At 33.7% G+C, this 16,165-nt stretch overlaps 1 protein-coding gene and 1 non-coding gene across 8 annotated transcripts in view; both read left to right on the forward strand.

Moving 5' to 3' along the window:
* Positions 1-16,165, forward strand: part of CCAR1 (cell division cycle and apoptosis regulator 1) — a 47,011-nt gene that overhangs the window by 13,126 nt on the left and 17,720 nt on the right. For 5 of the 7 annotated variants that reach the window (XM_027530958.1, XM_027530957.1, XM_027530955.1 and 2 more), the window contains 12 exons: positions 554-586; positions 3,171-3,364; positions 4,298-4,412; positions 4,508-4,700; positions 6,791-6,920; positions 7,191-7,352; positions 9,833-10,058; positions 10,641-10,754; positions 11,296-11,462; positions 12,200-12,410; positions 13,228-13,311; positions 14,794-14,979. In XM_027530958.1, the coding sequence (XP_027386759.1) occupies positions 554-586; positions 3,171-3,364; positions 4,298-4,412; positions 4,508-4,700; positions 6,791-6,920; positions 7,191-7,352; positions 9,833-10,058; positions 10,641-10,754; positions 11,296-11,462; positions 12,200-12,410; positions 13,228-13,311; positions 14,794-14,979 (1,815 nt within the window). The remainder of the gene's footprint in view (positions 1-553; positions 587-3,170; positions 3,365-4,297; positions 4,413-4,507; positions 4,701-6,790; positions 6,921-7,190; positions 7,353-9,832; positions 10,059-10,640; positions 10,755-11,295; positions 11,463-12,199; positions 12,411-13,227; positions 13,312-14,793; positions 14,980-16,165) is intronic. The other 2 variants (XM_027530961.1, XM_027530960.1) reach the window with 1 other exon arrangement.
* Positions 11,100-11,164, forward strand: LOC113885655. Its single transcript, XR_003509305.1, has one exon. It is a non-coding gene; the product is annotated as a small nucleolar RNA SNORD98 (small nucleolar RNA).

Below are 16,165 nucleotides of genomic sequence, written 5' to 3' on the forward strand. Positions count from 1 at the left end.
AATTTCTCCCTTCCTACCAATTGCTTTTGCTTTCTGGTAATGTTCTGTTTTGTTATTGCTGTCAAAACTCTATGTCAGAATGTGTGGTGCTTTATCTTTGGCAAATCTGACTGTGAGGAAGTGCTTCTCATTTTATGGAGTTTTATATATATATTAATTAGACATCTAGCAAGTAATATTTTTGATATAGATAGCATACTGATGATATTGAATCATTTCTGTAGCATGGTAATTAATGTGGGACAGAACCGGAGGTTTCCCCCACTAGGGACTTGTGGGTTTTTTTCTGGATGTTATTCCTGTGAAATAGCAAAAATAATACCTTGATCCTTATTGAATGAGTTATATTTAAGGTCTTCTGCAGTTGTTACAAATACTTGTAGGAAACCTCACTCTGATGACTTCTGTTACTTTTTATCTGTTTCTTAGTTAGAAATAAAGTGATCATTTAATAGAAATTTTTCCTTTTGTAAAGCATCTGTGAAACAGCAATTCCAATTGATCCTTATCTTTTTTCTCTCCTGTTTTTGTTTGGTTTTTGTTTTATTTTTAGTTACAGCAACCTCAGCAGACCCTTTTAACACAGGTTAGTTTGGCATTACTTTATTTCTTTTGAATATCTGAATGCAGAGTAGACTAAAGTTTTATTCCTATTCTGGGTTTTCTTTCAGTATTTAAAAATGAATATTTGTTGGAGTCACATAATAGTTTATAGCAAAATAATGTTGAATAAAGCATTGTTTTGCTTTTTCTTTTATGCTATTTGATTGCTGATCCTACTATGATCTAGTTTGAATAAATATGAGGCCTTATTTTAAATTTAATACTGATTTTTTGGCTTTTACATTTTCTTTGTAGCTTAAATTATTTTTAGGGATTTTTTTGTATATGTTATATCTTCATTTGACTTTATTATAGGAAAGTTATTGTAATGCATTATCAACTTAATTTTTCAGCAGCATTAAAAATTTTGTTAACTTTTGATACATAATGCTACTTTAGGCTTTGTGGACCACTTACGGTCTATGTTGCATATTTTTTTTCCTTTTATATAATTCTTTAAAAGTGCAAAAACCAGGAATTCCCTTTGTCCAGTGGTTAGGACTCCATGCTTTCACTGTTGAGAGCTCAGGTTTTGATCCGTGTTCGAAGAACTACAATCCTACAAACTGCATGGCACAGTTTTGAAAGAAATAAAAAATGTAAAACCCATTTTTGGCTAGTAAGTTGTATAAACATCATAAGCTGTGGGCTGGATTTGGTCCTTGAATTTCGGTTCAGTGGCCCCTGATGTACGCAGCTGTTAAGAAAGCAGAACCTGTAATAATACCTGAGGACAGTGATTGCCCCATGGATAGGGAACTAGATGGCAAAGGAGCAGAGAAACTTTTTACTCTGTAACCTTTTGTACCTTTCACAATGTTGAATCTGTTACTTTTAAGAAAGTACACTTCGGTTGAGAAATCAGCCTCATTTTGTTTTTATAAAGAAGCTAAAATTGGGACTTCCCTGGTGGTCCAGTAGTTAAGTTGAGCTTCTACTTCAGAGGTTACGAGTTTGATCCCTGGTCTGGGAACTAAGATCCCACATGCCCTGCAGTGCAGTTAGAAAAAGGAAAAACACAGCTAAAATTGATTAACACGTATATCCTATTTTCAGTCTTCAATAGTAGGATTTCCAGACTAAATAGAAAAGGTATAAAAGTTAGCCTCTTAGAATGCTGTGCTTACTTGCTCAGTTGTGTGACTCTTTGTGACCCCAGGGACAGTAGCCCACCAGTCTCCTCTGTCCGTGGGGATTCTCTAGGCAAAGGGTACTGGAGTAGGTTGCCATACCCTTCTCCAGGGAATCTTCCCAACCTAGGGCTCGAACCCAGGTCTCCAGCACTGCAGGCAGACTTCTTACCGTTTGAGCCACCAGGGAAGCCTTTTCTTAGAATAGCATTTTCCAAAGTGTACCCGTATTTTTTTTTTCCTTGTATATAATTCTTTAAAGGTGCAAAAACCAGGAATTCCCTTTGTCCAGTGGTTAGGACTCTGTGCTCTCACTGTTGAGAGTTCAGGTTTTGATCCTTGTTCAAGGAACTGCAGTCACACAAACTGAATGGCACAGTTTTGAAAGAAAAAAAATATGTCTTAGGATGTTAAAGAAATGTCATGAGAATTTCATGGCTGTAGTTTTAAGAGATGCCGAGTTCCTTTACTAATTATAGAACTGGACTCACCTTTTATTTTTTCAATTGTAGAACGTCGAGACTTGCTTTATTGGGAAAGTGTAAAATGAATTATGGAATTTGAGTCAAATCATGATTATTCCTTTATTTTTAATGATTTTATTTCTGTTTATATATAGAAATTTTAATAATACGTTGTTATTCATGCTTGATCATGCCAGAAAAGACCAGTGAAACTGTTACCTTTTCCCTCAAGTTTTATTGAGTTATAATTGACGTATGACATTGTATTAGTGTAAGGTGTACAGCATGATTTAATATCATATATATGTTTAGTGAGATGATCTTCACAATCAGTTAACATGTATCACCTCACATAAGTGAATTTTTCTTTTTCTTGTGATGAGAACTTTCAAAATCTACTCTCTTAACAAGTTTCAAATGTATGATACAGTATTGTTAACCATAGTTACCATTCCGTACATCTCCAGAACTTACGTTTAACTGGAAGGTTGTACTTATTGATCACTACCAGTCGTTTGCCCCAGCAGACTCGCCTCTGGGAGCTACCAGTCTGTTTTCTGTTTTTATGAGTTCTTTGGTTTTTCTAGATTGCATGTATAAAAGTGAGATCATATGTAATTGTATCTCTCTCTCTGCCTCATTTCACTTATCTAGGACTTTCCTGAGTCTTTGTTGTGCTATTATGGATTTTGAGTTTCTAAGAGGGGGCTAGAATAAGCAGTGTTTTTTAAAACTCATTACACTATGGTGGCTTTTTTCCCCTGAAACTTCCCTGTAAAAGCATTCATCTGAGGGAACTTAATCATGAAATTGATTAAAAAAAAAATTTTTTTTTCAGACTTGAGTTGCGTCTTCAAGGTGTACCTACATATTAAATTGTTTTTAGAATTTTGAGTTAGTTTTAAGTAGTCATTTTTTATTTCTAGACTACTTGTAATCCTTACCTTAATTTGATGTTGATTTTGTTTTATAGCCAGCTGTTGGACTGCCTACAAGCCTTAGCTTGTCAACTCCTCAACCTGCAGCTCAGATAACTGTATCATATCCAACACCAAGGTCCAGTCAGCAACAAACACAACCTCAGAAACAGCGTGTTTTTACAGGGGCTGTCACAAAACTACACGATACGTTTGGATTTGTGGATGAAGATGTATTCTTTCAGCTTAGGTAAACTTAATGAGTTGTTGGCAGATGGCTGCTTGTATTTAGCGTTAAGTATTTTGATAAGACACCTGCTTAGGTGGGGCATGGAATTGTGGTTTAGCTATAGTTTTCTGCTTTAATAATTCAACCTGTACCTGTGGCGTTTTTTGATGGAGAACGTGATGAAAGATCTCTTTTGATTATTGAATGCTGTAGTCCTTGTGAATTCTTTATAAATGTTTTACAGGGGTGAGTTTACATTTCTAGCTATTAATGAACAGACTTACAGTAAGGTTTAAGATTAAAATAATCATATACTTTTTAAAATTTAATCTTCTGTTTGACATACCTAATGATAACATATATGTAAAATGTTGTAGCTTCCCTGGTGGCTCAGACTGTAAAGCATCTGCCTGCAATGCAGGAGACCCAGGTTCAATCCCTGGGTTGGGAAGATCCCCTGGAGAAGAAAATGGCAACCTACTCCAGTATTCTTGCCTGAAAAATCCCATTGGATGGAGGAGCCTTGTGGGCTACAGTCCATGGGGTTGCAAAGAGTCGGATATGACTGAGCGACTTCACTTTCACTTTACTTAGTTGAAAAAAAAAATAGGATTAAATGATTGATAAACTAATGGATTTGAATTATTATTCTGTTCATGTAGTGGCGGTTGCAGGAAATATGTATTTCCTTTGATATTTCAAATTACTTCTAATGAACTTCCTTAGAAGTGCTTTGAAATATTAAGTTTAATTACTGTGTAAGATTTTTCTGTTTAAGTGGGTCTCCTGTTTTCTATATTTTTCTGCTTAAGTCTCAGAGGTGTATCTACTTTTCAAAAGAGATTTTCAGGCTTCCTATTTCTGGTGTACTTTACAGTGTTTAGTATTAACATATAAATCTTTTGGAAGAATTTATTCTAATAGTGTTTGTATTTAACTTAATTTTTTTTTCAGTGCTGTCAAAGGGAAAACCCCCCAAGTGGGTGACAGAGTATTGGTTGAAGCTACGTATAATCCCAATATGCCTTTTAAATGGAATGCACAAAGAATTCAAACACTACCAAACCAGGTATATAAAATAGTATTCTAAAAACTTGGTTATTGAGTCTTCCAATTTACAAAGATTTTTCTTTGTTTTTTAAAATGTTATTTCTTTTTGTTAAGAATCAGTCCCAAACTCAACCTTTACTGAAGACTCCTCCTGCCGTACTTCAGCCAATTGCACCACAGACAACATTTGGTGTTCAGGCTCAGCCCCAGCCCCAGTCACTGCTGCAGGCACAGATTTCAGCGGCTTCTATTACACCACTGTTGCAGACTCAGCCGCAGCCTTTATTACAGCAACCACAGCAGAAAGGTATTACAGACTAAAACCTAGCTGTTCAGTTATTAAAATAATGAGAGTATGCTACTAATTACAAAAAAAAGCAGGGACTAGTAGAATACCTAAAAATAAAGTTAAATATCTTTTGTAGAGAATTTCTACTTGTATAGCAATCAGGAAGTGTTTTTATAGAGGAAAATGTATCGAGACTTCTTAAAAACATGACATTGTATATGTATGTAGAGTCTGGTGGCAGCACCTCACTCATTGAACAGTAGTGTATCAAACAAATGAACTGTTTTAAATTTTCTGAAGCAAATTGATAATTTGTAACTCTATACAGTTTCTTGGAAATGGCAACCCACTCCAGTGTTCTTACCTGGAGAATCCCAGGGACGGGGGAGCCTAGTGGGCTGCTGTCTCTGGGGTCACACAGTCAGACACGACTGAAGCGACTTAGCAGCAGCAGCAGTAGCATCCAGTTTTCTTACCCAAAAATACTAAAAATGATAGTCTTAACTTTTGCAGAAGTCTACTTAATTGGTATTTTTTTAAATGTAATTGTGGCATTTTCTGTTTTGTAAATTGGCACAAACATAACATTTATAAAACTGATTGCAGTTAATTAATTATTACTGAATAAACACCCATGTAATCATTACTTGGGTAAAAAAGTACATTATTAGTTAACTCCTTTTCTTTTTTAACAGTTTTACTCTAAGTATGTATGCTCGTAATATACTTCAGCCTTGCCTGTTTTTGAATTTTACATATGTGATTGTCTATATAATCTTTTTTATAAGAATTTTGTTCATTATATTTTAAAGTTTTTCATACTTTCTTGTTTTATGTGGCTCTAATTTCTTTGTTTTCATTATTGGATAATGTTCCATTGTATGAATATTGTACAATTTATGTTTTTCTTTGGTAAATGTACTGTTTCTAGTTTTTGTTTTCTGAAAACATTGCAGTGAATGTTCATGATGTAGGCATTTTGACATTTCACCCATTAACGTAAGTGTGCCTTTCCTTAAAGAGAATCTTTTCCTATTATTACCACAATCTATTGTCACTTCTAAAAAAAGCATTTAAATACTTTATTTATATTTAGACACCCCCAGTTGTCTCGCAGATTTCTTTTAAAAAAGTTGTTCTTTGTTTCCTGAATGAAAAGGCAGTCACGTTTCATGTGTTGTATCTGGTTATGTTACTTTGGGCTTTCCAGGTGGCTCAGTAATTAAAGAATCCTCCTGCAGTGCAGGAGACAGCCGGTTCAGTCCCTGAATCAGCAAGATTCTCTAGAGAAGGAAATGGCAACCCACTCCAGTATTCTTGCCTAGAAAATCCCATGGATAAGGGAGCCTGGCAGGCTGTAATCCATGGGGTTGCAAAAGAGTAACTAAACAGTAGCAACAACAGTGTTTCTTTAGTCTTTTTATTCCAAAATAGTTTTCCATTTTTTCTTTCTTCCTTTATAGCACTGACTTTTTAAAATACTGGTCTAGTTGACTTGTAAATTCTCTTATAATGTTTTATTCTGAATTGTGTGGATTCCTTGTGGTATTTTTACCTTGTTCCTCTTTCTGCCATATAAACTATAAAGTAAAAGTTAGGTCTAAAGGCTTTTGGCACATTTTAGGTGATGTTTTCTAATTCGTACTGCATCATACTAGGTGGGAAATGTTGTTAGATTCTTCCAGTATTATAGGTGGTGGATTACTTGGTCAAAGTGATGGTCATAGATCTCTTTTTATAAAGGTTTTTCTCTGTGTTGAAAATGTCTGGATGATACTCTGGTGCTGCGAGAATGTCTTGTGTAGCCAACAACAAGGGTTTGTTGTTTTTTAATGTCTTTGCTTTAATATCTGTAGGTCAGAGATTGGCACATTGTAGCCCTATGATTTGGTCTGTGGCCTGGTTTTGTATGGTCCCTGAGCTGAAAATGGTTTCTATACTTTCAAATGATAGTTTAAAAATATATAAATGTGCAAATCATCCCTGGCATTTACCATTTATGGGTCACAAAACCTAAAAGCCAAATTTTTCTATGTAAAATTTAACCCAGTGATGCTTTTAAACTTCATTTAAATAAGTTAAAATATATTTTTCTGTATCTTTTAAAGCTGGTTTATTGCAGCCTCCTGTTCGTATAGTTTCACAGCCACAACCAGCACGAAGGTTAGATCCACCATCCAGATTTTCAGGAAGAAATGACAGAGGGGATCAAGTGCCCAACAGAAAAGATGACCGAAGGTATGTTTTTAGAAGTATACTTTTGATAGTGGTGATGGTTGTACAGTGTGAACGAATGCACTTAATGCCACTGAACTGTAAACCTCAAAATGATTAAAATAGATTATTATATTGTGTGTATTTTACCACAGTGTTCAAGAAGTTATTTAAAAATGTACACCGTGAAATGTTGCTTATATTTATACGTATGCTTATACATATTAAATTTACTTCATTAAAGAACTCCTTGATAATGCTAGAAAAAGTAATTTTAGAAAAATTTGCTTTAAGTCGTGAAAGAGAAAGAGAAAGACGTAGATCCAGAGAAAGATCTCCTCAGAGAAAACGTTCCCGCGAGAGATCTCCTCGGAGAGAGAGGGAACGGTCACCTCGGAGAGTCCGACGTGTTGTCCCACGTTACACAGTTCAGTTTTCAAAGTTTTCTTTAGATTGGTAAGTTCTTTTTTTCCCCATTGTTTTCTTAAATTACTAATTTTGTACTTTTTGTAATTTGGAGGAATGTGTTATATTTAGAGAATTTTTTTTCTGTATAATTTTGATTTCATAACATTTAGTTCTTAGTTACATAAGAGCAGAAAGGCAATTTGAATTAGCATTTATGTTCTTTGCAAGATTGCATTATTTTCATACACTCATTATAGGTACTAGCTATTGAAAAAGGCAGCCCCTCTGTAATGAAGTTGTTCCTTAAAAGTAAAATTATTTAAGATTCTAGTTTATTGATGACTTTATTAAGGTCATGCGTAGTTCATTGTGTATGATGAAGTAATGATACCGTACTGACCAGTTACTTCAAGTTCTCTGTGGCTGTGCAGTGTAATAGAAACATGGTTCTGTGTATGTACTTAACAGACATATAACATATACACATATGTGTGTATACATATATACATATTTTAGCTTTTGAAATCAGAAGTAACTGGAAAGTTAGCAAGAATTTTTAACCTTCACTTGTGAAATGGAAATTATATTAACTATCCAGAACTAATTGTGAGGCTGGGCTGATTTCATGTAAGTAAAGCACTTAATCCATTGTTTGGCAGTTGTAGATAGTGATGGCTGGGATGTGGTGGCCAACTAGGTAATAGGTGCAAAATTGTAATTCATAAAGAGGCAAATTGATAAATGACTAATCTACTCTAAAGGAAGGGAAGAATCCTCTCAAAGCCTTGGAACTGATAATTGTGTATAAGATAAATTAACAGGTGGTAAAAGCAAATTTACAATAAAATAAGAAATGAATCAGTGAAAGTGTTTAAAACTGTTTGACATAGGAACAAATAACTATGTAGTTCAGTGTCTTGAGAGGGTATTGCTCCATTTGACAAAGTGTTCATAAGACTGACCTACAAAAATTAAAATTTCTACTTATTCAGTTTTATATTGAGTAAACCAGGGTAGTGTTTAAGCTACTCCATGCCCCCAAAGTCTTGCTTGATGACTTTGCTTAGTTGTTAGGTAGATGATGTTCATTTACTTTTGCATGTGGTAAAATCACTAACGATTCTTAATTTTATTAGTTTTCTTGTTACTCCTGTTTACTTGTATATTTTAAAAATATGTCTGCATATTTCAGAGGAATTCATTTGAAACAAAACCACATGTCCAGATTAACTAGAGCAGCTCTGCTTTTAAACTCATCTGTTCCTAGCTCAATTGCTATTCTGGGAGGAATTGATACTTAGGATGTAATTTGAGCAGCTGTCTTTATCCTTCCAAGTTAAATCTTCATGGTATCACTTCCTCACTTTGAAGTAAATTCCCAGATATCAGAGGAACACATTACAAATAAAAGTTATTTTAGAGTTGCCATTTTTCTTCTCATCGGTAGTTGTGGAAATCAAGATTTTCTTGTAGTAATGTGGTTATAATAGGGGATATATGCCAAGAAGTGGTGATGTTTCATTCATTTATAGATTTTATTCCTGTGGGATAAAACATGACTTCAGAGATTCTAGTGATGGAAAACTAAAACTATTACAGTTTTTGTTTGTAACACTTCTTTTAAAAAACAATAACAACACTCAGATAACCACATTTTTTATATTTTGACAGCAAAATTTTATCCAAATATGTCAACAACTGTAATAACAAGCTTATAATTCTATATTTTAGGTTTCAAATGAAAAGACATCCTTGTGGATACATAGAGCTCACATTTTGTACTTTTTGTTTTTTAAAAGGACAGTGTAGTTAATCTTATCTTACACACTATTGGTATTTTCCACTTTTCATTATGTTTTTAACTTATCTCTCAGCCTTTTTACTAGATTGATTTACTTTTGAGTGTCTCTCCTTTAAATGTTCTGTTTCTTAGGAAAAAGGAAATCATCCTTTAAAAATAAATACAGTATGTTACATTTAAAAGACAAGAAACTTATCCTCTCTTTACATAATAAATCAGGTATGGATCTTAATCATTAAATAGAGAGGTATAGAGATGCGAAGAAATAAAGATTTTATTTTTTTCTATACTGTATAAGCCTGATGGAGGAGCTGTCATACTCATTGGTGCTATTCTTATCCCTTCTTTGTATTCATTCTGTATGAACCATAATTTTCTCAAAAATACAGCTTCAACTGAAACAGAATTGATTTTGTTCAGATCTGCTCTGGAACTTGGTTTGAAGTTATTTCAAAGGGTCTTCTCTAAGTGAATTTTAAGCTATACACAAATAATAAAGAAGGTAACACGTAGGTGCTATTTATTCAAAACTGTAAATAAATGTATTTGAAAATGACATTTTCATATGCTTCTATATAAATGTAAAGCTCGTTAATAGTTGACTATTCATTTTCAACTGGCTTTTAACTGTGTCAAATTATATATTTATAGCTTTAGAATTGAGTGAATCTTTGCATAATCTTTGGTGTTAGAGGCACTTTATTCACTACTTATGTCTGTTTTTCAGTCCTAGTTGTGACATGATGGAACTAAGGCGCCGTTATCAGAATTTATATATACCTAGTGACTTTTTTGATGCTCAGTTTACATGGGTGGATGCTTTCCCTTTGTCAAGACCATTTCAGCTGGGAAATTACTGCAATTTCTATGTAATGCACAGAGAAGTAGAGTCCTTAGAAAAAAATATGGCCATTCTTGATCCACCAGATGCTGATCATTTATACAGTGCAAAGGTTTGTATTCTGTGATACACGGCTAAAATTTCTGAGCAGTTATTTGTATTAAGAGTGTATGTGAAGTTAATCTTCAGAAAGTATTATGTTTTAAGACCTGAAAGCCTGTGTTTTCTTCTTGTCTGCCTGATTGTTTGGTTGTTAAAGTAATTTAACCTCTTTTTTGCTTTAATTCTTGAGCTGTAAAACTGTGATACTGCGTCAACATTTTGAACCTTATAAAATGTGAAGATGAAGTTCATTTTATTGAGCTTTTTGAAATGTTCTATGGCTTCTGATAGATCCAGATAAAATGTTTTGTTGGGTAAATGCACCATATTTTAGTCTTTGGGATAACATTGAGTATATTGCTTATGGTCAGTAGTTTTCTGCTATTTGATAAACATAGATCAAAACGCCTTTTCTTCCAAAGTTACCTATATAATTATAAGGTATCCAATACCATTTCTGCTGTAGCATTTTCCATTTTTTACAAAAAAAAAAAACTTCAGCTAAATGTTATGGAAGGATAATTAGTAGTGCTTCTCATTTTTTTACATTACTTTAGACTTTTGACAGGATTGAATTATTTGACTGTAATAGGTAATGCTGATGGCTAGCCCTAGTATGGAAGATTTGTATCATAAGTCATGTGCTCTTGCTGAAGACCCACAAGAACTTCGAGATGGATTTCAGCATCCTGCTAGACTCGTTAAGGTAAACTGAAAGATTTATTTTAACTTTAGGTGTATATTTACTTTGCTTAGTTCTGTCCATATATAAAATTTAAAAATACTACCTTTTAAATTTTGTTGATTTGTTTTATAATTTATTTTAATATAGTTACAGCAGTAAATGATGGAGGTGTTTTTCTCATTGCAGATTATGGCTGTATTTAATGTCTTATTTATATGTCGCTAGTTCAGCTGTCGTTTTGATACTATATATTTGAAGCATAATAAAATCTTAGTGGATTTAGTGTATCTGGATGCTCTTAAAGTGTGAATTATAGCTTGTTTTCTTTAAAAGAACTTTTTATCTGAGGAAATACTTTAGAAGGATGAGTTATGATGTATAAATCCTATTCCATTGCTGAAATGCAGTGTGGAACATGATGAACTGAACTCTTCCTTGACTGACAGATACCAGAGGTAGTAAAAATGGTATTGGAAAGGTTTGTTCCTTTCCTTTTCAAGTATTTAATTTGTAATTTGACAGGTTACATAATACATGTAAATGATTCTTTGTTTTAAATTAGTTTTTAGTGGGCATGAAAGGCAAGGATGAAGCCATGGCCATTGGAGGCCATTGGTCTCCTTCGTTGGATGGACCAGACCCAGAAAAAGACCCCTTTGTGTTGATTAAGACTGCTATTCGTTGTTGTAAGGCTCTGACAGGCATTGATCTAAGTGTATGCACACAATGGTAAGTACTAATTCATTTCTTGATTAGAAAGGTTTTTCTAATAGTTTATGTAGATGTTCTTGTCCATCAGCCTTCTCCCACCCCCACCCTCCCGTATTTTAGCAATCTTGATCATGCAGATAATCTCAAAGGAAAATGCTCGTTTGTAGCAAAAGTTTATTTGGTGCCAAAAATGTTTGGGGGAAAAGGATTAAGAACTAATCAAAATAAACTGAAAATATTAATGTTTTGTTACGCTGTACTTTGGAAGTTGGATGTATGTTGAAAATATTTTTCATTTCATGCATAGCTGGAGAAGATCGTCAAGAGAGAACTTCATTTCATTATAATTCTTTTGTTATAAAATGATGTAGTTGCTGATTATTTTTGTTCAGCCATATTTTCTCTTGAGGCTTATTTGTCTTGTGTATTTTAGTGTATTTCTTGTGATTTAATTGAGAACATTCTTTTTTTAGCACATGAAATCTGAACAGCTATCCAGCTTCTTCAGGTATTCTCTAAAATATGGGTAGCTCTGTAATCAAACTTGACAATGCCTTGGGGAACATATTCTTTTAACCATAAAATATTGTACAAATGTACCAAAAGAGGAACTATGGCTTCTATAATTTTTTTTCTTTAGACCAACCTCAAGTTCTTGCAGCAAAATTTCTTTACTTGATGTGCTACAAGTGAACTAGGGTCTTTAAAATGTATTTTAGAATTTTTTTTCCAACATGCTTCTTCCCTTGCAACAGGTACCGTTTTGCAGAGATTCGCTACCATCGCCCTGAGGAGACCCACAAGGGGCGTACAGTTCCAGCTCATGTGGAGACAGTGGTTTTATTTTTCCCGGATGTTTGGCATTGCCTTCCCACCCGCTCAGAGTGGGAAACCCTCTCCCGAGGATACAAGCAGCAGCTGGTCGAGAAGCTTCAGGGTGAACGCAAGGAGGCTGATGGAGAACAGGCACTGAACGCTAATCCCTTTTTCTATTTCCGCTTCTCACAGGCACAGGAACACAGGCACAAATGCACACCACACACTACATAACAAACACACATGGAGGAACATAACTGGTAACAGCGACTGGTAATCCAGCTTTCAGCAGTATAGTTGTATGTTCTTTTCTCTTAAAAAAATTTGTCTATTATGCTAACTTTAAGAGTGCTGAGACCTCAAAGGAAAATAAGTTGTGCTTAAATTGCACAGAATTTTGTTTTTATCATAGGTCTAGTTGCTGGAATCTGGGACCAGTTGTTGAGCAAGATTCAGTATTAAGCCATTTTAAACATTTTGCCATTTTCTAAAATTTAAAAAATTTTCTCTTTCACGGTCATCATTTCTAGTCATGGATATTTGAAATTGGACAACCACAAGTCTGAGAGATTTGAAATTTCAGGCTATGTGGCGGCATCTTTGGTACATTTGAAAGGTCTGACTAAATCAGTCTTAACTTTGGGTGGTTTGAAAATTGGGGCAAGATCACACACTGTGTGGTTAGTGGAGAACCGGCAGTGTTTGTGCATCCCTGATATCCTTTGTGTTGTAATTTATCACCCTTTTGTGTTTCACAGATCTGGCTTTGATTGGCTGATGAGTGTCTTTGTGATCAGTTAAAAGTGGTAGAATGTATGTACGTGGACTTGCCTAAATAATAACTTTAGGAGAAGACAATCTGAAACATTTGTGACCTTGCACAGATCAGCAACAGACTTTTAAAAATTAATTAACCTTTATTTTAAGGTTTCAGAATAGTAATTCTGTTCTTAACTTTGTATATCAGGATGAAGAAGAGAAGGATGATGGTGAAGCTAAAGAAATTTCCACTCCTACCCATTGGTCTAAACTTGACCCAAAGACAATGAAGGTAACTTTGAAAGTAATGATATTTAATTATAAATCTATGAACAGGAATAGAGGATATTGTAGACAATAGTTTTTCAGATATAAGTCATTAAAAATGAAGTCCGCTCGTTAAATATAAAATTCTGTGTTGTGTTTGTGTGTGCAAAAATTAAATAGTTCAGCCAGTATCTGGTGAATGTAGTACGCATATGTGTATGGTGTGAGCAATATTGTTTTCTGATTTGGAAACTGACCAAGAGTTGGAATTTCTGCATTTAATTTACTTAAATTCCAGGAGAAGGAATGAAACATAGAAAAAGATTATCCAGTTCTTAAATGAATTTAAAAGTAAAATGTGGATTCAAAATGCATCTGAACTAGGAGGAAGGTAATATAAGACCCTGTTTTGAAAATCTTTGATTGATACTTAACGAGTTTTTCTTTGCTTCCCAAGGTCTTTGGACCTGTTATCTTTTGACCGTTTTGCATCTCTGAGTCTATACTGTGGATGTAGATCTAGAGAGTTACATATATAAATTCTATGTAGATCAGAAACTTGATTGCTTTTGCAGCTGTTTATTAACATGTAAAAGCTGACCTTTTGGTTAACTTCTGTCCTCAGCAAAATCAGAGTTTTTCTTATGAAACTATAGTTTTTAAGCCAACATTGATTTTTAGTAAGTAGAGAATATATATCATAATTTTGACACTCTTGCACTACTCCTCAACATCAGTTTTCCTCAACATCAGGTTTGATATAGAATCCTATAGATTCAGAAGATTAGATTAAGCCTGCAGCCCAAAGAAATTTTTGTCTAACTGATGGCTTCTCTATTGTTTCTTAGTTTAAAACATTTGTATTTCTTTGACTATAAATATTATGCATGCTTATTTTAAAAATTAGTGTATACATAAAATATTGAAGAAAAAATGACTCAAGCCTGTCACTCAAACAGAGCAACCTTTCTTAAAAATTAGATGTATTATCTTCTGTTATTTTTTCTGGGTATAAAGTGTTTGCTTGGTTCTAATCATGTATCAAAAAGTTTCCATCTCATCCTTTTCAATTAATAATAGTGTTTCCCATGTAATTTATTTTTAAATGTTTTATACTCTTCCATTCAAATGATGTACTGTTTTTTCCTTATGTATTAATACTCTTATTGGATATTTTGTTTCTTCACATTTTTGGATGGAGGGATTATGACAAAGAATGTATAACAAGTTTTTTTTCTTGTCTATAAATTATTTCCTTAGAGTAAATTCCCAGAGACTAGAATTTCTAGGTCAAAGAGCATTAACTTCTTTGAAAGCATCTTAAAATATGTTGCAAATTACTTAAAAAAATAATTCTGTCAGTTTGCATTTTTACAAATATTTTATGAGCTGTACAAGGGTCCCTTTCACCAAAACTTTTAAAAAACTCATACAGAAGATAATTGCATGATTCCTTGTTTCATGATCCTATTTCCATTTTCTGTGTTTTTATGCTGTGTATGTTTAGGTAAATGATCTCCGAAAAGAATTAGAAAGTCGAGCTCTTAGTTCCAAAGGCTTAAAATCCCAGTTAATAGCCCGACTGACAAAACAGCTTAAAGTAGAAGAGCAAAAAGAAGAACAAAAGGAATTAGAGAAATCTGAGAAAGAAGAGGAAGAGGAGGATGATAGAAAATCTGAAGATGATAAAGAGGTATATACTAAATCATTTCAATACTATTACACTTAATATTGGTTTATAGGGTTCTTTGAATATGTATGTGTATATACTTCTATTAAGATATAATTTACATAATAGTAAAATCGATCCTTTTAGTGAAAAGTTGTGCAAGTTTTGACACATACATATGGCCGTTTAACCACCATCACAGTCATCATATATATAAAAAAGGTCTGTCATCCCCTAAAAATAACTTATATTAATACCTCTTTGTAAGCATTTTCTTCTCCTACCTGGTCAGCCTCTGGAAGCCACTGATTTGTTTTCCTATAGTTTTGCCTTTTCAAGTATATCATTTAAATGGAATTATATAACCTTTTGAGTCTGACCTCTTTAATTTAACATAATGCGTTAGAGATTCACCCATTTTTATTGTGTGTTTCTGTAGTTCTTGTTAGTTGCTAAATAATATTCCACAGCATCAGTGTATCAGTGTTTATTCATTCTTCACTTGAGAGACATTTGAATGATTTCTGTAAGTCAGGTGTTTTCAATCCTTCCTCTTAATGAATAATAATGTTTTAGATATTAAAAAATCAAAGAAAATTTGCTTGACAGAGCTATTAAGTTCAGAGATTGAGTTTTGATGAAGTGCTTGTCTGAGAATTTTGCTGCTTTAAAGCTGTGTGCTTGATTGCATTACAGTTCTTAAGACTCAGAGACCGTTTATTCACTCTTGTTTGTGCCTCAGTCTTATATGCCCAGAAGAATAACTTCCGGGTGTTTTCTGAATTTGAAACATGGGGATGTCAGAAGTGTGTTACACCAACAGTAATTGGATAAACCAACATTATGTGTGTACTAATGGAATGTATTGTGAAAGTACACATCATTATTTATTAAGTCTTCCTACCAGAAATGTTTTACCTTCATCTAATTGTAAGGAAACAGATTTAGAATGTATGAAATTTTACAGAGCAGCTTGTCGGAACGTTTCATAAATGTTCATGTGATGAAAGTAGAAAAATGATTTAAAGAAGGTTAATAATGACAACTGAATGCATTGAGTGAAACTTGACTGGACCCTGGATCAGGGTGGGAGGAGGGGAAGCCATTAACAGTATTTTTGAGATAATTGGAGAAATTTGATTATGGATGTAATAGTAGATTTGATAGTGGAATTATCTCAGAGTTGGCCAGCAGGAGGCATTTCAGGTTG

The sequence above is a fragment of the Bos indicus x Bos taurus genome, chromosome 28, assembly GCF_003369695.1.
Source record: "Bos indicus x Bos taurus breed Angus x Brahman F1 hybrid chromosome 28, Bos_hybrid_MaternalHap_v2.0, whole genome shotgun sequence".
NCBI classification, from domain to species: Eukaryota; Metazoa; Chordata; class Mammalia; order Artiodactyla; family Bovidae; genus Bos; species Bos indicus x Bos taurus.